The sequence below is a fragment of the Zingiber officinale genome, chromosome 6A, assembly GCF_018446385.1.
Source record: "Zingiber officinale cultivar Zhangliang chromosome 6A, Zo_v1.1, whole genome shotgun sequence".
Classification (NCBI taxonomy): Eukaryota; Viridiplantae; Streptophyta; class Magnoliopsida; order Zingiberales; family Zingiberaceae; genus Zingiber; species Zingiber officinale.
The window spans coordinates 33467909-33492571 of NC_055997.1; the positions used below are offsets into that span (position 1 = coordinate 33467909).

Sequence of the window (24663 nt, forward strand, 5' to 3'; positions counted from 1 at the left end):
GGCCCAGGGATCTGCGGTTAGGATTTGGCAACATCAGACGGGTTGGGTATTGAGCCAAATAAATCCGACCCGAACTGTTTACATTTAAAAAAACGAAACTCCAATTTATTTTTTTTTAAAAAAAACAAATAGATAACGGATACATATTCTTTGGATATTTGAGAGAGACAACACTTTGTTTATTTTTTTTTTTACAAAAAGAAAATTCTTGTATAAAAAAATGATATGGATCGAGTTCGCACTCTGTTCTAGGATCCATTTTGAGACGGAGCCTCCAAGAGGGGGGAAAAATCTTCTAAATCAGTCAGATTTTGACCGCCGGAAGTGGTTTGGATAAGTCTCGCCCTCTCTTCTCTCTCAGCCTCTGCTATGGCGGCGGTGTCTTCGGACTTGGCCTCGGCCTTCTTCGGACTCGCGATGCGGCACGCTGGCTTGGGCCGCGGCGTCCGGAACTCAGTCCTGACGTTCCCTCGCTTACGGGCGTCTAAGCCTCTCGTCGCACGGGCATTTTCTGCCGGCGGGATAGTCAACTCCGGCTTGGGACGGCTCTCAATGGCGATGAGATCGCGGTGCGTTTCCTGTCGATTCGCCGCTTCCGCTTCTGCAACAGAGGGAGAATTAGATGTCCTGACCAAGATTCCGCCGGACGACCGCATCCCTGCGACCATCATAACGGGGTTCCTTGGCTCGGGGAAGGTAACGGTTTTCTGCTCCTGTTCTTGAGCATTGACTGCCGATGAATAATGTCTCTGTTGATTGCTGGCGAAAATAAAGGCTAAGTTTTGGGGTACTGAAGGCGCGGCCTTTCCTCTTTTTTTTTTTCTCTTTTTCTACACAGTTGCAAAAAATCTTTCTTTTATAATTGCTTAAATTATTCTGTGGCACTATTTTTATGATGTACTATATATTAAAAATTATGTTTTTTCTTGTACCTGTCTCAATGGAAATTCAAATCTGTAACTTTTGCATTCAGCATTCATAATCCTTCGGAATGTTTGATTGCTTCATGTTGCGATATTCTGGATTAATTGTCTTACACAACTATACCCAGATCTTAAAGCACTTTTGGGCCAATTTCTGCAATATACAGTTTAGTGATTGTTTTTGTCTGGCAAAAACTAGTTTTTTTTTTTTTGTTTAGACTTCTATGGTTCTTTAGGTACGTTCTCACTGTCTTCATTGCAGGAAATTTCTACCTTGATATCTCTGAATTCTTAGCATTATTTTGCTTCATAAATAGTGATGTAGAAGTACGAATAACTTCATGAACATGGAGCGACTTAAATTGTTAGGACTCACAATTTGTTTGTTGTAATCAGTAGAGAATCCTAGGAACATAAATGTTTCAATGGGAAAATGATGAATCTTAGTCTATTTTGTTACAGTCTAACCATGCATAGACTTGATTGATGCGGAAGTATACCAAGAAGAACCCAGTACTATATGGTTATGTTTACTGTTAATCATTTTCTTATGCTTATCTTGCTTTGGTATTTATCATAATTTGATCTGACAATTTTTTTTATTGATTTTGACAGACAACATTATTAAATCACATTTTGACGGCTGAACATGGAAAGCGCATTGCAGTCATTGAGAATGAGGTATGCTATATAATTCTGTACCACCCATGGAACCTCATGTTAGGACTGTACTTTTCTACAGTATCACAAATGACTGAAAAATTAATTTGCAGAATCATCATGGTTGCTCCAGTAATTTTATTATGTACACTTATATTTTGTGGTGTCAAATGAATTAGAATGTTATGATACATATTTTATTCATGCTGATTCATTTGAGCTTCCTTTGCCATGTTTAGTTCAAATTGGGAGAAAACTTTTAGAATTGTGTGTGATCGTCATGTGCCACTAAAGTAAAAATTTTAAGATCGTGATTCAAGTTACTCTATAGATTAAAGTGTTGGGTATTCTATACAAAATAAATATACATAGTAGGGATGAGGATGTTAAGATGAGTTTGTAGAGTTACTACTCAAAAAAATCAATATTAATATTTATGAGCAATTAGATGTAGCTCAAATAAATAATAAATTGAGAGAAAATAGGATGAAATCACACATACACATGTTTAGAGGTAACCCATAGATTTTATCGTTAGAAGAGTTAAATTTATTTGAGGGGAAGGTGCAAGGGATGGAGGGATGAAAAGAGTAATGTGATTTTAATATTATCAGTGGTATATCCTTGCATAAAATTCAATCTCAGGATAGCATTTCTGGCTCCATCCCCAAATAGTCGGGAAAGCATGATGAGAGAATACATGGACAAAGTAATAATAGAGGGAAGAAATGGGCAATATAATAACAGAAGGGAAACATCAATATGGAATGTTGATTAAAACTAATTTCTAAGTATATTTGTCATGCCAATGATGGCAGATGCTCTTACATTTTTTGTTGATGTGACAACTCAGTTGATCTGCAATTTTTTGTTTAAAGAATACAGATATTGAGAAATAGAATAAAGTTCCAGTCAAGCTGTGTTATCTCATCTATTTTGTAAACTAAAGTACCTCTTCTTTTCTAAATTTTTATAATGAAATGATATTATCTGACAGTTTTTATAGAGTTGATGCACTGTTTTTTTAGATCCTACATAGTAAACTTCAAAAATGCTTCCAATAATTTCAGATTATCTTGTTCTTTTTATTCCAATCGTCCAATATAATGGCATTTTATGATGGTATATGATTAAGAAACACACGATAGCATATTAATGTTTAAATATCAAAACTGCTACCAAACATTTTGTTAACTTTTACAGTACGGGGAAGTTGATATTGATGGTTCCTTGGTTGCTGCCAAAGCTGCTGGTGTTGAAGATATAATCATGCTTAATAATGGTTGTCTTTGCTGCACTGTTCGGGGTGATCTAGTTCGCATGATTGGTGAATTGGTTGAAAAGAAAAAGGGCAAGTTTGATCATATTGTAATAGAAACTACAGGTGCACATATAATTTTTTCTATACGCGTCTTTCTTCAATTGTTATTACAAAATAAAATTTAATTATTTGAACTCATATAGCTTTGTTTTTTGAATGCTTCCTTTAGTAACATGTTTTGTTCATAACTTGGGAATAGCAAGTTGAACTTTTGTGATCTATTTGCCAACTGAATTCCTGATTTTTCCTTTTTAATTGTTTATGTGAGGGACCTGTATCAATTTGGTTTGATAGTTGATTTTGTCTCTTGGAAACTAGACGTTAAAAATTTTATCGAGATCATATTCTTAAGAAATATGTGTTAATTGAGAATGCATAAGTTTATATACATTTCTCATTGGACTACTAACAATTAGTTTTTTTTTTGGTTGTCTCACTTTGCTATTTTATTTCCTTTGCAGGCTTGGCTAATCCAGCTCCTATCATCCAGACATTTTATGCAGAGGATACGATTTTCAATGATGTCAAGTTGGATGGTGTTGTTACTTTGGTCGATGCAAAGCATGCAAACTTTCACTTGGATGATAAGAAGCCCAAAGGAGTAGTGAATGAGGCAGTTGAACAGATTGCTTATGCTGATAGAATAATTGTGAACAAGGTAAATATTTTAGTGTCTTAGTGCTTTTGTCTAGCATCAAAAATTTAAGTTTTCTTTTCAATTTTGCAAATCATGAATCGTAAGTTGAATTTAGATGCCTTGGACCAAACTGTAATCTCACCTAGAAAAAAGAAGAAAACAAAGAAAAGCTGCTAACCAAAAATATAAGCCTGAAATCTGAATATCCAACCATGCTTTTTAGAAAACCCTAATAAACAACTTGACCCTGTGACTTAGTCTGCCACATGTGTAACTGTTTAGGCTCCCTTTCTTTGTTTTACATAACTTATTTTCTATTAGAAATCAGGAAAATAGTTGTTTATTCTGTCATTCTGTGCTTGACTGTGCCATAAAGTTTAGTTGAAATTTTTATTTTGTTGATTTAAAGGGTGGAGCTGTGCCTGGACAATGTATAATTTTATTTACTCTTAAACTATCTTTTTGGCTAAATTAAAAACTTTTTCTGTTGACCAATGGCTTATATTGTCTGGCAAGTATCTGAAATGCAAATAAAAAAAAAACTCTTTTCTAGAAGCCACTTTCTGTGAAACAAGCACACTGATCCTTTGTAGCTTATTCCATCTATATTTGCTTACGTCAGTTTATTATTTTTGTTATGCTAAGCACATGGTTCTAAGTAATTAGTTCCCTTCTTCGTCGGTGTTATGCATCATTTACCATTTAACTAGAAACACTTCAGGGATATGTAAGAAAAAAACCTTAGATCAATGTAACTTGTATTCTAAAAGGCTGTACTGTGCTGATGATTCTTGTGAAGCTATGTATCTGAAGCATTTCTATTTTTACATATGATAGATTTGTTTATTTCCAACTGAGCCTTCTCATACTAAAGTGTCGATGATGCTAGTGTGTATTTACATGGGTAGTAACAGTAAGATGCTTCATCAAGTGTGTTATATTTGCCTTTTCTGAGGATCCTGATTCTTCTTCATACTTTTGTTCTTTTCTGGAGATAATTTAAATGTATTAGTCAATTACCATCCTATTCTATGTAATGGATAAGAGGATGAGTATCTTTTAGGTCTGTATATTAAGTTTCTCACTCAGCTTTCTTCTTGCTGATGCATTTTAAGTATTAGTTTCTACTGAGTTTATTATTCATTTTCACTCTGATCTTCATTTGGGTTTATGATCTTTGAAATGTTGTATGCTCCCTATCACGAGACTGAAGTTGCTCGGTTTTGCTTGTAGATTGATCTCGTTGGGGAGTCTGAGGTATCCTCCTTGGTCCAGCGAATAAAGGTTAAGCTTTACAGTTGGTTTCCTTGTTATTTATTTCACATATCCTTGTTGAGCTTTCAGATGCCAATTGATAATTTATTGTCAATTGATAATTTATCCTTGATACAGAATATCAATGGTATGGCTTATTTAAAGCGGGCAGAGTATGGAAAAGTTGATTTGGATTATGTACTTGGTGTTGGTGGCTTTGATTTGGAAAGGTCATTTATCCTTCCCCTACCTTCTTTTTATTTGATAACATGTTCTTGACAAATTAAAATTCAGTTGTTTTTTCAATTATATCTTCCCAGGATTGAAAGTGTTGTGAATTCTGATGGTTCAGAAGATCATCATCATGCTCATGAGCATGATCACCATCATGATCATCATCATCATCATCATGATGAACATGACCATGAACATAGTATGTTGTCTTATTTTACGAGGAAAATATTTACTATCTAATTATTTCAAATTTTTGATGAACTGTCCAGTTTCTGTATTGCTTCACAGTCTCATTGCCAAACTAATCTTCCTAGTCACCCAACTTTACTGAGTTAATAAATGTTCCATTTTTTTTGTATTTCATTCGATTAATAGTATGGATTTGATCGACATTCTGTAGTTATTATATGGTTTTTTTTTTCTTGCATACTTTACTATGAGCACTAACAGTTTCTTGCTTGGATCTCAAATTGAATTTGATCTGATCCAGGCAGTAATCTTGCAAGTTGAGATCCAGCTTCAGCTCATTTTGTTTCTTCAAAATTATTAATTTTCTTTTTTAGTCCAATTTCCTTTTATTTTTTATAGCAAGTAGAAAAGGCAAACACATTGTCTCAACTTGAGCCATGTTTTGTGGCAACTTGTTCGTTTGCAAGAGGAATCTAAATTCCTGCCAATACTTATCCATTGGGGAACTCATCACTGTTAGCTTGTGGAAGTGGTTCAGATTATATCTCCTTATTTTCCAAAAATTTCAAAAGAAAGAAAACACAGTTAACCCTCCTGTTTGTTAATCTTACAATTTTGCCGATGAGATTCTTCTGAATTTGAAATTGACATTGTTCTTCTTGCTGATAACTCTTGTGCTACTACTGAAATAATTGACGTATGTTGAAGACTTATGTGGCTCCTCGAAATTTTTTCTCATTTGTCAACTTGCAGATCACCATTCTGATTCCCATTCTCACGATCACACCCATGATCCTGGTGTTTCATCTGTCAGCATTGTCTGTGAAGGAAACCTGGATCTTGAGAAGGTCGTCTTCTTGTTAGTACTTATCATTTCTACGCTGTTGCTTCAGAAATGAAAAGATTTAACCTTTTTTTCAGTTTGTATTCGTCTTCGGCATTCTAAAAGCTTAGTGTTGTACCGCATATCTTTGCAGGCAAATATGTGGTTGGGAATGCTATTGATGGATCGCAGTGATGACATATATCGCATGAAAGGCCTTCTGTCAGTCCATGGTATGCCTGAGAGATTTGTTTTCCAGGTATTTGTCTCATTCTCTGGTTTTTCAATTGTTCACTGAAGCTGCAAATTGCTCAACTTGGACTAACTATTCCAACAAGTGCTTGATCTCAACTTGTTTTATTTCCTTGGACGTATCTGATCTCATCATGTGGTAGGCTTGTTCTTCAATATGAATTTTTCTTGAACTGAACTTGTCGTATGCCTGATTCACAGAATAAGAAAAATCAAACAATGAAATTGCTATTCCTTAACTTGGTTTGTGGAGTGCAATTATGTGGAATGACTTTTTTTTTAATATCTGTTCGTAGGAATTTCTTATAAATAGTTGAAATATTTTGTCAAACTTGTTTGACTCTCACGGTGTCTTACCTACCCAGTTCTATTTGGTCGACTGTGTTGGTCTGACCTTGTAGTTTAGTTGGCCATCTGCACAGATGATGGAACTGTTTGACTTGCTCAACCCCCCTCACCTAATCATTCTGACTTGTCTGCCCACTCAGCCCATCCAATGTGTTTCACTAGCTCGTTCAATTTGTGGCCCAACTAGTCTGACCCTATATGCACAACCAAGCCATCCAGCTCACTTGACCTAATCTACTAGCCTTCTCAACTCGAATAGCTCGATCAATTTGTCTGGCTCACTTTGGCTGCCCCACATTAATAATGTATATTTTTTTGTAGAACTAAACACAGGAACAATGCATTCTTTGAGTAATGGAACTGATAAAAATAACTATTCCATAAAAAATGGTATTTTAAGTTCATTTTCCCTCCAAATATAAAAATACTTGTTTCATCTAAATTGGTCTGGACCAGAATAGGTTCTTATGCTCTAGACTTGTTATTATAGTTTATGAGCAACAACTGGATGCCCATCATTTGCGTTTTTGTCATATAAGCACCCTATTTTTGATTAAAATCAAATGAGCACCCCTCGACGCTCCTTTTGAAGTGATTTGCCTTAAATACTCTTATATTATTTGATCATTCGGTTGTGTAGAAGCTAATATCTAATTTCTATAACGTGTAGAAGCTAGTTGTTAGCTTCTACAATACATTATCTGATCATTCGATTGTGTAGAAGCTAACAACTTAGCTTACACAACAGTGATTTTATATCATTTTAATTTTGATTTTTTACATGATAATCTAATTAAAATAACATTTTAACAAGGAAATCAAACGATGGGGATTCGATGACATTCATTACATTTCAAATGAACATAATCTAATTATGATCTAGCGTATAGAAGCTAGAACGTAGCTATTACAACTGTAGCAGCTACCGGCTAGCTTCTGCACGTTATAGAAGCTAGCTGGTAGCTTCTACGACAACATTGAATTTGATGGATAATCTGTCAGAGATATTGGGGAATTTTTAGTTGAATTGAATTTACATAAAATTAATTTCAACTTATCTGTTGAGATAACATGATGAGATAATCTTAGGCTGTCGGCCTTAAATGTTAGGTCGACCTGCTAGGTGCTCTAGAGGAAGGCTGCCTTATATCATTGAGTCCAAGTCCTAGTCGAGTCTAGTGGCAAGTTGAGTTGGGACGCAAGTTGATGCGGTGCGCAGCCAAGTCGAGATGAAAGTTGTCGAGTCGGGAGTCGATCGAGAGGCAGAGTCGCCAAGTCAAGAAATGAAGGTGCCAAGTCGAGAAAGATTCCCGATTGCTTGAAAAACTAGGACGTCGAGGCTTGTGTTCAATGCAGTTTCTTTAAAACAGATTCGTCCCATCTATGTTTCCAAAATACAACAGCAATAGTGGCAGATCGTGATCTCCACCAAGTACTGGTGGATCACGACAATTTGAATATATCGTATCAGAATGCTCTCACAACGACTCTGCCGAATGGAATCCTTATAAAGGAGCTCAACCATATGCGATAGTAAATGACCGAATCCATTCAATGGCCATTATTTGCCCGCCTTGAAACGCTAGCCGTTCATCGTCGACTGTTTCATGTGGCGAATACGGATTCCCATTAATCACATGAATGCATCCGTTACAATTGAGCAAAAAGAATAATTATTCAGATGACAAAATATTGGTTGATTTGCACATGAGTCAACTTAGTTTAATGCAATCCGAGCCCTGAATTTGTATCCTTGTGCACCCACGCTTGAGAGAGCCTCTCCCCATGCATTTGTTCATATCATACATGCATGTGCAACAATATAAACCAACCAACTAACTCTTGAACTATCAATGTGGGACTTAAGTCCCATGCACAATGGAGTTTTCTCCCTCCACCTCTTGATGTCCATTCAAATTTTTCAACAGAATCCAAGATTTTTAGGATAAGGGGCGCTCATTTTTTTAGATGGGCAATCATTTGACTTTTTTTTGTTTGGAAGAAAGAGTGCTAATATGATGTTTCTATTAATTTGGAACGCCCTTCTGATTTTTACCCATAGTTTATTATCCAAGTAATCCTACTATATAGTTCCAAAATGTTTGCATAGGAGCTTATATTTGACACTATGGGTTTGATTACTTGGACGAAAGATACGAGTAAAAAGAGGAAAGAATCATAAAATTATATGGTTAGCTTATTTTTCACTTTCCGTTTGTCTTTTATCCGAGTGATCTCCTGTATCTTCTCTCCTTTAAAGGATTTTCTAATTGTTACCCTTTCTTTGCTTTGCTTCCTGTTCAACAGGGAGTTCATGACATTTTCCAGGGTTCTCCTGATAGATTATGGGGCCCAGAAGAGCCTAGAATTAACAAGATTGTGTTTATTGGGAAGAACTTGGATGCTAAGGAATTGGAGAAGGGCTTCAAAGCATGCCTGCTGTGACAATATTTCCCCACTTGAAACTCCTTAACTTGTTGAAGCACAAGAAGAATGATTCTTCAGTTCAGCCTCAAAATTTTTGATGACAATATTTTTTGTTTTATGAAAAAGGAGTTTGAGCAGGAACTGAAATATTTGTTGTTTTTCTCGAGTTGTCTCAACTAGTACGAGTTGAAAATCTATGTAAGATGCGAGACGCTATGCTAGGGACAATGTGGTTATTGACTGTTTATGATGCAGTAAAACGTGGATTATGTTCTTGTTCTTGCGCACCTTTTTAATTTTTGCCTGTTGGATTTGTTCTGGGTTGAAATTTGTTTTTTATTTTATTTTATTTTATGCATTTACATAATCTGCGATCACTCAAAGATAGATTGAATTAGACTGGCAATTTTGGGCCCATAAGTGAGCCAACCACATGGATAGTACACCAACCAAAAGGATCTGCAACAATGATAATGACGACCAATCTTTTTAGAGCCATAAATAAATTAAACGTTAATGCTTTATATCTGATTTGATAAAAATTTATTTATATTTGCCCAATACATCAAGTCAATTAATAAAAAAAATTATTAAATTAATACATCAAGTCAATTAATGAAAAAAATTATTAAATTAAATGAGCAAGTTGGAAGACATTAGGTTGAGTTCCTTAATATTCATTAACACAAAGTTAATGTTCATTAACAAAGATTATGGATAGTAAATAATACTCAAAAATAAAATTTGTAAATTATATTTATCAATATAATTCTTATCAATATGGTAAATAAATAAACAAAAAATTAAAATAAATAAATAAATTTATATTATCAAATTTAATAACCAATCAACAAGTTTAAAATTGTAAAATTTTTAAACAAACACTTGAACTGAGAGTTTGATAACAGAACAAGCACAAGCTTGTAAAAAAAACAAAGTCAAACTTATACAATTAATACAACTTCATTTTAAACTCAACTCAACTCAATTCGATTATGAATACCATAAAATTTAGATCAGCTTAGCTTAATTCGATTATGAATATCATAAAATTTAGATCAGCTTAGCTTAATTCGATTATGAATACCATAAAATTTAAATCGGCTTAGCTCATTTACAACCCTAAATATGCTACCTGTTACTTTGCTGGAGAGATTTGCTTGTGGCAGCAGAGCTATGATCAAAGATTTTGCAGAAACTAGATTAATGGAATATACAACTGTTCTTAGTTCTTAATTAGAATCAAAGCGCCATCAAGGTTATGGTGCAACGACAGAACATCCGATTCGATTCACAACTATCGTAAATTTATAAAAAAAAAATTCTTCCAAATGAGACGTGCAACTAAAGGATGCTAGACTTATGGTAAATTAGAATCAAAGCAAATTAACAAAGCCACAATCATATCATGTGATACTTCTTTCGCAGATAAAAACATGGCGTTACCAAACACCTCGGTCTGACCTTAGAACTATAGGTTATAGAGATAGCAAGCTTTAGCCAGATACTGAACGAGCCAATGCTTTTTTAGCTTTCACTTTAGCATGAACCTAACCGCATCATTTCGCAATTAGCAGATGGTTTTCTGGCGAGATACTCAATGGGACATATTTCACAAGTTGTGCCTCCATTCCATGTTCTCTCAGCCAAAATAACCTCCCAGTGTCGATAATCTCCTTGCACATGAAGCCCAAACGAGCCCTATCTAGTGTTGGTATACTTCGTATTGCATCATCGACGCTGCCACCCAGCACGTCGGATTGCTTTTCCTTGCTACATAACATAAAAGAACAATAAGAAAACATTACAGGCTAGATGACAGTGTAAACTACTGAATCATATATCACAGGTGTGTAAGCTTACATAGTGCTGATATTTGTGGCATTAAACGGCATATCAGCAAGCTCGGAGCTATGATCTGCATCGACAGCCCAACTAGTAAACCATGTCATGGCATGGAATTCTTCCTTTGTAATGCCCAGAGAAAGGAGAAATTTTGTATCTGCACAAGCAAAATAGCAGCAATGAGGGCAAGCAACCAAGGCAGTTTGATCAGCAACCTGTGTGTTTGCAGCAAATTTAACACAATTTATTGTCAAAGTGGAGTAAGCCATGCAGGAGTGAAACTACCAAATAGATGTGCATATACTCGAGATGCATAGTTAATAGACAAATAATTGACGTTAGGTAAGATTGACTACGACTTTTGGTTTCACTTGTGATTTCTTTCATTAAGATGCACAAATTGAGTTCATCAAATGTAGCCAGATATGTAGAAGTCTGCATTGATCATCCAACTTGAAGCACAGTGAATCAGTCTGTTAACTGGCAGGAGTTATTTAAGTGATCTTTGAAGAAATTACATAAACATAAAGAAACAGCAAATGAGATTGAAGCATGACAATTTTTAAGGATCGGAATTACTTGCATAATGCTTCCATTGGCAAAGATGGTGACAGCATGTTGCTAGAGCGAGTCCTTGCAAATTTAGAATAGTTGAATGTGTTTCCTTATTTTGCTCACCTTGTCCACTGAGACAACAACTTATGGTAAGATCTGCATGTAGTTATTATAAACAAACTGTAAATTTGCTTTACTAAATGTATGGATAGATGATCAGTATCTTAATTTCTTGAATTTGCAGCAGTAAATATAGCAATCACCTGTTGCAGGCCCACATAGATGTTTCCCGATGGCTATGTATTGAAGTCCTTTCAATAAGTTCACCTCTTTGAGGTTCAAATCTTCTACTGTAAGTTAGAGAGAAGAGTTCAATCAGGAAATGGAATTTATAGTTACAACATCCTGATAATGTAAGCTTCGAACTGTCGATTCACTAAGTTGTATCAAATCTTACTATGTTAAGGTATGTGAAGTTAAGGAAGAAAAGATTTGGTTGGATAAAAGATAATCCTTGCAAGGAAGGTGTCTTTTTCCAGACCAAATCTGAAAGAACTGAATGCTAATGTTGCATAACATGGGCTGCACAAAGTTGAGCTTAGAGCATACTAAATCAAGCATGCATCTACAAGATCCTAAATTAAAACAAACTTGGCATACGAATGAGGATGTAAAGGTATGATTGTGTCATGAAAATGCAAAAATAATTGTGCTCTTCTATTAGTCCAAAGTTTCTAAAGGAAAATGGAAGAAAATATCAGAATCCAGTGAAAATTTAAGGTAACAAATTTTGCACAATCAAAAGACAGAGAGTAAGTTCCCTTTTCCTTGAAGCCTTCCTCCGCCAAGTTGAATATACTCTAAACGTGCAGTTTCTAGCAAGTCTTTACCATTAGTTTCCACCCAACATAGCAATACGAACTGATTCAATGATACTAATAGAATTTCTCTTAAATCATTTCTTTGCTCCCTCTACTGCACGCACCTTCATCTCTGATTGATTCAACTTGTCTCATTACAGATCTATGATCATCTTTAAATGTATCTATACCATCTTAACAAATTTTCTTTCTCATTGTTCCATCTATTGGAGCTATATCTAACTACTCCAAGATAGTGTTGGTGCTGGGTGCACCATATCAACCTGTGCTTTGATGAATGGTGAACTAAGTTTAAAGTTAGTCTTGTGGTAATTTAACAAAGTTATGTCAAGTATGCTAGTTCAGGTAACTTGACAAATTGTAATGTCCTGGTTGGGAACTAGACATTGGCAGAGTCCTAGTGAGACTAGGCAACTGAAGTCCTAGTTGGGAACCAGATAGAAGCTAAGTCCTAATAGGGGCCGAGAGCCGAGTCTCAGGAGCTGAACATCTAGCCACGATACATGCGAATAACTCCAATGCAAGAAGCGAGTTTCGATAGTTCCAGACGACTAGAAGGAATCGAGAGACTCGCAGGGGATAAACCTCGACTGACGGATGCAGAAAGTTCCAAGCGACCGAAGCAAGGAGCAGGGTGATTACAGCTCCTGAGCGACCGGAGACAGCTTTGTGACCGGTAGTAACGAGATTCAGCGATCCGAAAGAGTCGGTCAAGATCAGAATTTGACCAGAGACATGGACAACGTTACTATCAGATACAAGTTGCAGCCAAGCGACTAGAGAGGTTCTAGTCAACCGAAAGCTTGCCACGTCAACGTCCGAACATCTCTATATAAGAAGCCTCGAGGCATACCTTCTAAAACAACTTTCTATCTCGCTACTACTTTGTTCGTGCTTGTACTCGTTGTGCTCATTGTGTCCGTTATGTTCTTCAATTCGCTGCGACGATGTGCATCTTTCATGTTGATCAGCAACCCTAGTGTAACTTTTAATTATTTATTTTTTGTTATCGTATATTCTCATTGTATCTTTTGTGTTTAATAATTTTTAGATTATTTTTGAGGTTTCTCCACCTCCATAGCCTCTCTGGAATGGAGAGATTTGAAATAAGAATAATTATTTTTGAAGTTGTCTGTGTCCATCTTTGTTCGTCACTGTGGACAACTCTTGCATGCTCTGGTTATCAAAATATCTAATTAAGTCTTGCACATCTTTATGTGATCAAGATTCAATAAGTATTGTAAGTTTTTAGTACTCAACACAGTATTGCCGTCTTCTAGCGTTGAATTAGATCCTATAAATTAGTATCAAAGCAGGTTGAGCTGATAGTACGTTCGAGAACTTTGATTATGATTAAGTGTCTAGGTTGGGTAAGGCGTACCCTGCCTAGTGCATTTGGTTTAGCGGAACTAACTGAAGTTATCTCAACTCATTCTAAACTAGTTAGACCAAGGGATTGTATTAAAGTTAGTTCAACTTTAGATTCTTAAGTTAGCTTTGTCTTATGAAGTGGTTGTTGATTCGATTAAGAAGGTCACTTGCCTCATCATGACCTAGAAGATAATTTAGGAAACTTTGGCTTAATTAGCCTAAAGCAAAACTTGAATCTAATTTAGATCTAATTTGACAATTTGAGTCTGAGCAAACTCTAATCAATCTACAATTAACTTAATCCGAGCCTAGTCCATGCCCAATTCAAACCCTAATTACAACCAGACCAAATCCAAACCAAAGCAAACCATAATCCTGACCTAGACCTTAAACACAACTTAAACAAATTTATGTGCTATTTCTTGTGCTACTAACCCAAGATTTGTAAGAATTTTGGAAAAAATGTTATATGCAGGAAGGATTCAGCACAACCCGTCCTCCCCTTTTCGATGACAACAATTTTGCGTATTGGAAGGGAAGAATGAAGTATTATCTATGACAGATGCTTACAAATTATCTAAGGACCTTTCCTTAATAAAATTAGATGAATTTGTTTTGTGACTTTGAATTACATGGGCAAACTAATCTTGATAAAAAAGGGAAGCATATAGCCAATGGACTTAAGACTAAGCTCAAATCAAGATCCAAATCAAAGAACGAAGTTGAATCAGAATCCGAGTCCAGATCATCAACCAATGAAGATGGTCAAGAAGAGATTCTCCAGAAGTTGCTAATCTAGTCGAGGGGATGATCCGACAGAAGAGATTCTCCAAGAGGTTTGTAAAAAGGGAGAACTCAAGAAAAGATCAAGCTAGCTCCCAATGTTTTGAATGCAACAAGCGGCACTTCAAATTGAAGTGTTCACTTCTAAAAGACAAAGAGAAAAATGACGACAAAGACAAAAGGAAAAGGCACTCAAAACAACTTAGGACGAATCCTCTTCTAAATCTTAGTCAAACTCAGATCAAGTCAATCTACTAGCACTAGTTGCGACTGACAATTCATAAAAGATCGAGTTCGAATTAGAATTCGAGTCAACCTCAGAGTCAAGTCAAATATGTTAAGTACGAAAAAAAAAAAAAAACACTAATACAGCCACACCCCCCCACGTGCACACACCCTCCCCCATACCTCCTCCTTTTTCTCCTTCTTTTCTTCTCTTCCCCACCGACGATTGCAGCCCCTTCTCATCTTCTTCTTTCCCTTCTCTAGCGGCGACGAACGACAGATTTCTCTCCCGTTCTTCTTCTCAAGCAGCCCTCGTTTCCTCCTCCCGCACCTCTTCTCCTCCAGCAAGAGCAGAGCACTGTTTTCTCCTTTGCTTCCTCTTCTCTGCTTCTCGGCAGCACCGTTGAAGCTCCTCGGAGTGTGTCGGAACCCGCCGGACCACTAGAAAAGAGGGGAAAGCAAAGCCCTAGTTGTTGCCCTCTTTTCTAGCCAAACACAGCAGCCATCGGAGCTAGCTGTGGCCTTCGCCGGAGCTCGCCGAGACCACCGGTGAAAAAGGGAAAAAGGTTTTTCCTTGCCCCTTCACTATCCCAGTAGCTTTCCTTGTTTTCAACCTTCCCTAACTGCCCTAGTCACCTTTTGTTTCCTCCAACAGCAGCCCTAGCTGCTGTCCTTTTTTGGCAGCACCGCCGGAGTTCGCCGGAGCTCGCCGGAGCTAGCTGAGGCGGCCAACAACGAAGAGAAAATAAGCCTAGTTGCTGTCCTCATTTCCAGCAGCCACATTAGAAGGTTTACTTTATGCCTTGTATTAATTAATGTGTAGTTAGGAGGGTTATCTAGATTAGAACAGCGGTTTCATTTAGGAATGCGAAGTGGTACGAGATAGTGAGATCAAAAATAATGATCTAATGGTTTTCAGCCGTAGATCATGTTCAGATTTAGTATCATGAGTTTATTATCATTTTAATTATTTGAGTTATTATATTTTGTAGATACGAGCTTGAGTGGAGCACGGTGACCTGCCAACACTCGCAGATTTTGCTGTATATAAGGTGGATACATCTACTCTTGTATATTTCTTTGTGCATGAATAAATATATAAATTGTATTATGTATATGTTGTATCATTGTTTTCAAAATGGGGATTAAACTGATATTATAAATAGCGAAATGGATTAAAATATTAAAATCACTGGAAGATAAATAAGTGATATTATTTCTTGTTCATAGGTGGGTTCATATTGGGATTGATATGGGAAGGCTTGTTTTTTAAAATTAAAGAAATATTCTGAATTACTCTTCTGTTGATACCTTGTCTTTTTAACTTGCTTGACCTTTCATACTTCATGCTTTTGATACTCTATATGTTGATACTTGTAGCTTTTTATCTGTGAACCCTATAATGATAAATTAACATACTTGATACGAAAATATTACCTTGATTGACCATTTTTTATGAAAAGAGAATAATTATAATAAATAGATAAAATGAAATCCTTAAAGTGAAATAAGAAAGATGGTAAATGAAGAATATAAAAAAGTAGAGACCATGAGCCTAGCTTTGTACCAGAGCTTTATACTAGAGTACTGGACCGCCCACATGTTATTGTGGTAGCGCGGCGGCCCGCGGTCCAGAGTACCTGACCGTGCACCCGAGGCGTGGTGGCGTGATGTAGCCCTCGGTCAATGTTTATTATGTCTTCCACCGGTGAGGGCTGATAGCCCGTACGTCAGATGACGTACGCGACAGTTTTATACTCTGAGGAGGCTTTTAGCCTATTCATATGATATTTCACTCTGATGATATTGGCTCCAGTGATTCACTTTTTAGTTGATTTATCAGATTCAGACTATTGATATACATGTTGATATTACCATGATAACTTATAACCGAGCGATTAAATAATAAGATTGAAGAATTAATTTTATTAATGATGACAAGTGATGATAAGGTGAAGATCCTAAACTCTAATATAAAAATTTTACCTGATTATAGATAATGAGAAGATGCTTATACACATATATGTATAAATGTAGAACTTTAAGGATAACTTAAAGTTGTAACAAAAGATTGTGAATTACTCTACTTCTTTGACTTCTTAAACAAGATTAAATTCATGCACATCTTTCTTGAGTATCCACTTAGCCATTTGGCTAACTTTCTACATTTCTTAGTCTCCAGTTTTGCAGACACAGTATCCTTTTGATATTATAGTTGATTTTGGATTTTCATAGAGTTGCTCAGAGATCTCAACGTGCTGATTTTTCTGGTTTGTTTTACTTTTCTTTCGTTGTATTTACATTTTGAAATTTTGTTACAGATGTTTATCTGTATAGTAATTGTAGTCTATGAAAAATATGACATATATATAAATTTGATACATTTCGTGGTTATGTTGTTTCTATTTTATGTATGTTCTAGCCGTGTGGGCTGATGAATATGTTGTTTATGTTTATGTATTGTGATGTATGTATGTATGCTTCATATTGCCACCGGTATAGGGGAGATGCTGTCGGATTTTTGTCTGGCAGGAACTCCTCTGGGGCCGTGACAAAATCAGTGAATCAGACGAGTCAGCTTGATGAGGTAACGAATCCGATTACTTAAAAACTTTATCTTACTATCTCTTACTTAACTAGAACTTTAGCTAAGTACAAGTCACGAGTCAAGTATTTACTTAAGGAGGTCAAAGACCTTAAAAAGAAGACTCATTTTGACTTAACAACTAGGATAGTTCAAGATGATACCTCAACTCAAGTGTCAAAGCTTGAGGAAGAAAAAACAAACTTTAAAAATCAAATTGTTGAGTTAAAATCAATGTTGAGCAAATTCACATTAGGGTCCAAGTATCTAGATGATGCTTGGATCCAGACGAGCTGTATACAACAAGATTGGACTTGGATTCAACTCAAGTCAAAACCACATTTCTTATTTGTCTTTAGTGAATAGAAACAAACATGCTAAATGTAAGTTAGCTTGGGTTCCTAAATATTATTTGATTAACCAAGTAGAAAACAATTCATTTTGGGTTCTAAGACAAGACATTCACTATGTTAACATGAACTATTTTAACTCTTGTTTATATGCATGTTCTAAATTAAAATTAATTGTTGCTAAAAATAAATCTCTCACTCAAGGGGAGTTCAAATCAATTGCATGTTTACTTAGACTAGGTTATAACTAAATCATGTTCACAGGCTTACCTTAATTATTTATCTCTAATATTCTTTATAGTTAAATTATATTTTTACTTTATTATTTTTCAGTTGAACTTAACCTAGATCATACCATACAATGCATGCTCCTATAGATTTAGATAAGTCATTGCATCTCACAAACACATAAAGGGATATACTTTGTTTATGTACTGAGTCATAGACAGGCATGAGATGTTTAGGTCCAAACCTTAATTCCCGTCATGAATCGGGGTTCAAAAATTTTAAATTGATCGACTTAAGTAATTTTTTTGTTGACGGCTAATATTTCATAAATGTTAAGCTGAAAACTCTTACTCAAATTGGCAACGGATTGAAGACTTTTATCTTTTGGATAGTTAAGATCAAAACCAAAGTTGGACATATTAAAAAGGTTTTTCAAAAATTATGTTTTCAAAACTTTACTTTGTTAAAATTATTTTTGAATGTTTATTTGCTTGAAATAGTCTATTTGGAACTAAGCTAAGATTTAAAAACTGAATATTTTCACAAAAAGTCAACATTTTGACTTTTTTGATCGTTACCCCTAAAAAAAGTCAAATTGATTTGACTGGAGTAGGTGAAACACGAAACTGGTCGCCCGAGTTCAAACGATCAAACAACCATTAATGCGGCAGTAAAAACTATGCTATTAATAGACCGCGTACTGACTGTGGTAGCCCGATTGACCAGTCACAGTAACCCTGATTAGACATTCTAGGTCGACCTGAGACTCGTGAGGTTGACCGAACCACCTCTATATAGGTGACCGCCAGCGGTCATTGAACCCACACCCTTAATCTTCTTCCTTTCCCTCCACACCCTTAATCTTTGACCATTTTCGAGCCCGTTTTCGACTCAAGTTTCGAGTTCGAGTCTTCCTTCACACCACTATGCCTAGGTAACAACTCTAACTTGATTTTTTTAAAGTTATTTAAGGTTACCTTAGACGTTATTTTGTTAGACCTAAGTGTAGAGCTACTAAGGCTAGCTCCTCCTAGTTTCCTAATGAGGACTCTAGGATTCCATATGAGGACCTTAGACTTAGGCATGCACAACATGCTTTCATTCCCATGCCATCTAGGCATTTGAGTAGGAAGTTCTTTACCGAGCGGATGTTATAGAAATCAAAGTCTACGTCCACACTACTTTACTGCAATTAGCCCTAAATGTTAACCTATGTGCCGAGTTCTATAACAATATAGTTCTATAACAATTTGGCTAAGTAAGATGATTTCACTTATGCATCTAGAGCCGGAAGTGTTGACATCATTTTCACACCTGACCTACTTAAACACCAACTCGAGTTAAGTCCCTCAACCTCCATATTATATTGTTTTCCATTCTCTAGCTTACCTTTCCCTGACCCCTATCCCATATTACCCTGGACCTTATCTACACTCACTTCTTTGGTGGCAAATGATACCAACCGTCATCAACTTCAGTTATGTCCAACTCAGAGAGGTCTTGATTTCATGCATTCTGCCAACTAATACTAGGGACCTAGCTGTTATACAACATTTTCACTCTTTTCTATTTTATGCACTTAGGCATAGGATAGACATTAACTTTAGCTTGCATATCTCCCGTTCTATTATTTACCACTACTGATCGTAGAGTCCACATGCCTTGCTGCATGTCTTGACTCGCATTTTTACATCTTTAGGGATTGATGTTATCCGAGGTAACATCAGACCCCTATCAGACTTTGACAAGATAGGGCTTAGGCAGTTTAGTGCAAGTAAGATGGAACTTAGAGATGATGTCCTAGTCTAGAAGAATGGAAGGCAGTCACCTCAGCCTCAGGAGGATGAGGAGATTGCCAGAGTTCGACTTTGAGATACCCAACTGCCACCACCTCCACCTCCTTTGACTTTAAAGGACCAAGTGACTCGACTTGAGAAGACCGTCATTTGTGGATTTCCGCGCATAGAGTTCCATGATGCGCCCCTGGCACATGAGCCACTAGCATCCTCCTACTTTCGACTAGACCAGCTTGCCTGGTTGTTTTAGCTTTGACTCTTTTGTAAACTTGTAGCTGACTTATTTTGTCTTATTTGTCCGGTGACTTTTATTTTGACTATGTTTGACTTTTATTTTTGGAGTATATGCTCGTCTTACTCATTTTCTCTGCCGTACTTAGTCTATGCTTAAAGTCTTAGCAACTTAACTACTTACTTATGTTTAACTTGGCAGTTTTAAATTTATGCTTAACAATTGATTCACTTGACCTACTTTGACTAATTTTGACTTAACTAGCTTAGTTAAAATTTCCAAAGTAGATTCATCACTCAAGTTAAAGTTAAATGCTTGCTTACTTAACTCACTTCATGTTGCAAACTAAGTATTTTTCTTAAAGCTCATTTCCTGGCTTGCTTAAGTTACTCATGCTTTAAAATATATTTTCTTAAGCATACTATTTTCACTCGCTATCTTTTTACTAAAAATCAATTTTAGCAAGTAGATAACTTAAGTCTTAAATTCTTTTCTTTTTCTTTCCTATTTTTGATGTATGAAAAAGAAGAAAAAAAAATAAGAATTAGGTTATTTCCCACAAAGTAAAGATTCCTCGGAGTTTATGTATGTTATATTTAGGGAGAGTTTTAATTAAGGGGCAGGATTCTCAATTTCAATGTTCATGTATGAATGCATTACTTTTAATTGTTTATCATACATTAAATATTATTCTTTAACTTTATATTGTTGGTTTTTTTATGAACTTTAAATTAGTTTCTATATAATAAAAAAGGAGAAGATTGTTGGTGGTGGGTGCACCATATCAACCTATGTTTTGATGTATGGAGAACTAAGTTTAAAGTTAGTATTGTAGTAATCTAACAAAGTTGTGTCAAGTATGCAGGTGCAGGTAACTTCACAAATTGTGATGTCCTGGTTGGGAACTAAACATTGGCCGAGTCCTAGTGGAACTAGGCAAATGAAGTCCTGAAGAGGCATAAGCTAAGTCTTAGCGAGGCTAAGCGGTACAAGACTTGCTTGGGAACTAAGGAAATCCTAATTAGAAACTAGGTGGATCAAGTTCAAGCAAAGAGCTGAAGTCTTGGCAAAGAAGTCTTCTTGACAACTCAATCTAGATGAGTCAATTGGGAGTTGAACATCTAGCTAAGGTACATGCGAGTAACTTTAAAATATATATCATACTCATTACGTGTAACCAATGCAGGGAAGTGAGTTTCGATAATTCTCGGCGATCGAAAGGAAGTTCGAGCGTCTGGCTAGGAATAAACCTCGATTGATGGAGTCGGGAGGCTCCAGAAGATCGGAGCGAGGAGTGGGAAGACTGCAGCCGGAAGCAGTAGTAACGAGATTCAGCAATCTAGAAGACCAGGTCAAGATCGAAATTTGACCCAACTCCAATCAACAGAAGGGCTTCTAGTCGACCAGAGACAATGAATGACATTATCTATCGAATAAAAGTTACAGCCACGTCAACACCTTCTAGGCGACCAGAGAGGTTCCCGGGAAGCTTTCAGAACAACTTTTTTGTCTCACTACTACTTTGTTCATGCTCGTACTTGTTGTGCTCATTATGCCTACTATGTTCTTCGATTTGCTACGGCAACGACATGCTACAACCCAGGGCTTTCATTTCTATCGGCAACCCATGTGTAACCTTTATTTATTTTTTGTGGCTGTAAATTTTCATTGTATCTTTTGTGCTTAATAATTTTTAGATTCTTTTTGAGGTTTCTCGACCTCCAGATGATCTCTAGAAATGAGAGATTTGAAATAAGAATCACTATTTTTTTAAGTTATCCATGTCCATCTTTGTTCATCACTGTGTTCAACTCTTGCATGTTCTAGTTGATCAAAATCTAATTAAGTCTTGCACATCTATATATGATCAAAATTTGATTAAGTATTGCAAGTTTTTAGTATTCAACCTAGTATTGCCTCTCGCATGCTTATTTGGTTTAGTCTTTCATTTTTTTAGCTTACTATTTGTTTACAAAATTACTGCTTATAATATTTGTTTAGTAACATCATTATGCTCAAAAAATTCTTTAAATGCTATTCACCCTCTAGTGTCGAATTAGATCAGATAGTACTTCTTTTTATAGTCTTTTACTGTAATCCCATGCATCCATCATATCATTCTTATATCTACTAGATTTACTTTTTTCAAATTTGATTAAGATTCATGTTGTAGAATTTAGACATCTTTACATGATTGTCAAGGTTAATGCACCCTCATTCATGTGTACAAATAAAATTTCAATGATCAAAATGGCTAAGGTATTGAATTTGGTAAATTGCCAAAATATGTATTCAAAAGTGAAACTTAAGGGTCTCTCTTCTTTTTTATTTGCTTCTTCAACTTAATAATTCCTTGGCTTATTCGAAAAATTTCCTCCCAAAGAAATGAAAAGCACGTTAGTAGAAAAACAGAAAGGGAAAGATACTGGGAACAAGAACCTTACTGTCAATTCTCAAACGTTCTAAAATAATGTTTTGGCTTTGTCGCAGACTTCGATCAGCCTATTAATTAGAACAGTAAAAGGAAATAATGATCACATGTCGTTGCAATGCAAGTGCACACGTTAATTTGTTAAATTCAGATACAAATTTAAATGAACAAAAAAACACAACCTAAAATGAATAAAATGTTTATCTAAAACATAGACTATTAGAATCAATTATGTTTCAGAATATCCACATACATCAAATTGAGTGCTTCTTTGTACCAAGGCTGGATTGTTTCAAAATATACTGTCATTTTGTAACCATACATAACATGCAGCCACAGATTGTTTATCATAGGAAGAATCAACATATCAAAGCCTCAAACATAATCCTAATCTTGAAGGCCAGGTTCTTCAGGAAGTTATTGGGACCTGGCAGGTCAGAAACCCTTGTCCGTCTCTCAAAACCCAAGGGGTAATTGAGCAACAATTCAGTACATATGATCTATTAAGACTATTTTTCAGTTCACTACACTTGCATGTAATATGAACATTCCTCTTGGACTGAGATGATGCTAGAAATAATACCTTTTATTTGAGTGATATAATGCCTAGCTTCATTCGTAAGCTACAAGAGAATCATGATTCATAGTGATAGAGCAAAGACCTTTGACAATGATTCACATAAACTTTTCACTTAACACTAGGCAATGTCCATAATACCTTTTTTTTTGGATAGCTATCATCCTAGATACACCAATTAGTATCAAGATTCTACAAGATTAGCAAGGTTTTATGAAAATTATTCTTCTTGCTAGGAAACTGACCTTGAGTTTGTAAGACTTTCTCTCGATCAGACAAACTTTGCTAAGCCCATAACAATCTGTAAGCATCTGAGTTAAATAACCTCTGCCAGCTCCAAACTCCACCACAGCTGGGATTTGACTCTCATCCCTACCAAAACGATCTCTTCCCACGATTTCTTGATAAAATGGTTCTGCAGACTCATTTGGTTTCTGAAGGATTCCCGTTGCCTCTATGTTCCCAACGATTGATGCTTGTTGCATGGCGTGCTTCTCTTGGTATGGCAATTTCCTGCAGCAAGAAGGGAAATGAAAGTCTCCATTGCCACCAACCGAAAATCCAAACTTTCGCCTTACCTATCCAGATGCTGCTGCTTCAGCCATGCACTGCAGGCATCGGGAATTACATATGAATCCAACAAAACCACCGAAATGGCTGAATGAATTGACTTGACCTTCTCAAGAAGAGTTTGGAAATCCTTCACCGAAAGTTGAAGGATTGTATTTCTCTTTGCAGCTGAGTCCACATAATCGTCATCCGGGCTCCCATTTATTCCCTTGGAGTAGTATGGTTGGCTCTCCAAAGCTAGCGCTTGCTTCCTGAAAGGGCATTTCTTAACATGGGATTGCAGATTGTCTTCCGACACGGAGCTACACGAGAACAGCAAGAAGAAAAGGGAGTCAAGCGAACGGGAAAGTGGAAGGAAGGTAGAAAGTGGAAAATCGAGGATGGGCTAAACTGGGATGGGTCGATCGGGCAGGGGATCCGGCGAGCACCAGCATCGGGATCATGGTTTCCGCAGAATCTGAGGAAGAAGACTATAACAAATACACAAGAAACGAAGAAAAAAAAACAGAAGGAAGGAAAAAAAAAGGAGGAGAGTGTTAACCGGGAGGACGGGAGGGGAGTGTTGGCGCAGAGGCGGCGCTTGTTGGGGAGCCAGAACTGGCATCGGTCCGGCGAGGCCGCCGATTCCTCTCTTTCCTCCGCTTCACCGACCAGCGGCGGCGCCCGGGTGACGAATTGAGTCACGGTTGTGGCAACCATCGCTGCGTGGTCACTTAACGAGCGGGGGAGATCTATAAAAGTTGGGTGGGCTATTCACAATTTCACATCCCAAAATTCACTAAACACGTCCCAATATTTCTCTCAAAAAATTTCCTTAGATGAAAAGTCTAAAATATCTTTTTTATAAAATATATATCTCCCTTCCTTCTTTCTCCTTCCTTCACCCATCTCTTTTCTTTCATTTTTTTTGAACCTAATTAGATGGCAATTTCTGATCCGATACGAAAACACAATTCAAATCGAACATGAAAAAATCAGGTTAAGATTAAATATTATTAGGTTTGGATTGGATTCGAGTCAACATGATTGGCACGATTAATAAATGGGTTGGGTTCTAGTCAATCTAAATGACCCGATTACAACCCGTGATCCATTTATAATATTTTCAGGTCGAGTTCGAGTCGGATTCTAGTTAAATTTGGATTAAAATAATCATATTTTAATAAA

The 24663-nt window shown here is 36.3% G+C and overlaps 2 protein-coding genes across 3 annotated transcripts; one reads left to right on the plus strand and one right to left on the minus strand.

Moving 5' to 3' along the window:
- Positions 1–277: 277 nt before the first annotated feature.
- LOC121996249 (P-loop guanosine triphosphatase YjiA-like) lies at positions 278–9343 on the plus strand. Its single transcript, XM_042550152.1, has 10 exons — positions 278–696; positions 1539–1604; positions 2787–2967; positions 3366–3562; positions 4775–4825; positions 4934–5025; positions 5116–5228; positions 5972–6066; positions 6196–6300; positions 8949–9343. Exons 1-10 carry the CDS (start codon positions 370–372, stop codon positions 9084–9086), a joined length of 1365 nt encoding a protein of 454 aa, XP_042406086.1. The 5' UTR covers positions 278–369; the 3' UTR covers positions 9087–9343.
- Positions 9344–10407: 1064 nt separating this feature from the next.
- LOC121996250 (tRNA:m(4)X modification enzyme TRM13-like) lies at positions 10408–24240 on the minus strand. Of its 2 annotated transcripts, none has more exons than XM_042550155.1 (9): positions 24038–24240; positions 23888–23953; positions 23505–23798; positions 23172–23439; positions 22363–22420; positions 11732–11815; positions 11493–11624; positions 10932–11070; positions 10408–10841 (listed from the first exon to the last, which is right to left on the minus strand). In XM_042550155.1, exons 1-9 carry the CDS (start codon positions 24193–24195, stop codon positions 10628–10630), a joined length of 1413 nt encoding a protein of 470 aa, XP_042406089.1. In that variant the 5' UTR covers positions 24196–24240; the 3' UTR covers positions 10408–10627. The 2 variants fall into 2 exon arrangements, with proteins under 2 accessions (XP_042406089.1, XP_042406087.1); XM_042550153.1 differs by having other exon boundaries at positions 11732–11818; positions 24038–24235.
- Positions 24241–24663: the final 423 nt, after the last annotated feature.

What these genes read in the sequence shown, in the direction of transcription:
- LOC121996250 (XM_042550153.1), bottom strand. Translation starts at nt 24,195, where the DNA reads ATGGTTGCCACAACCGTGACTCAATTCGTCACCCGGGCGCCGCCGCTG. An exon ending in ACTCCCCTCCCGTCCTCCCG is followed by an intron (nt 23,954 to 24,037) that starts GTTAACACTCTC and finishes CTTCTTCCTCAG; the next exon opens with ATTCTGCGGAAACCATGATC. An exon ending in TCTATGTGGGCCTGCAACAG is followed by an intron (nt 11,625 to 11,731) that starts GTGATTGCTATA and finishes AACTACATGCAG; the next exon opens with ATCTTACCATAAGTTGTTGT.
- LOC121996249 (XM_042550152.1), top strand. Translation starts at nt 370, where the DNA reads ATGGCGGCGGTGTCTTCGGACTTGGCCTCGGCCTTCTTCGGACTCGCG. An exon ending in TATTGTAATAGAAACTACAG is followed by an intron (nt 2,968 to 3,365) that starts GTGCACATATAA and finishes TTTCCTTTGCAG; the next exon opens with GCTTGGCTAATCCAGCTCCT. An exon ending in GGTGGCTTTGATTTGGAAAG is followed by an intron (nt 5,026 to 5,115) that starts GTCATTTATCCT and finishes ATATCTTCCCAG; the next exon opens with GATTGAAAGTGTTGTGAATT.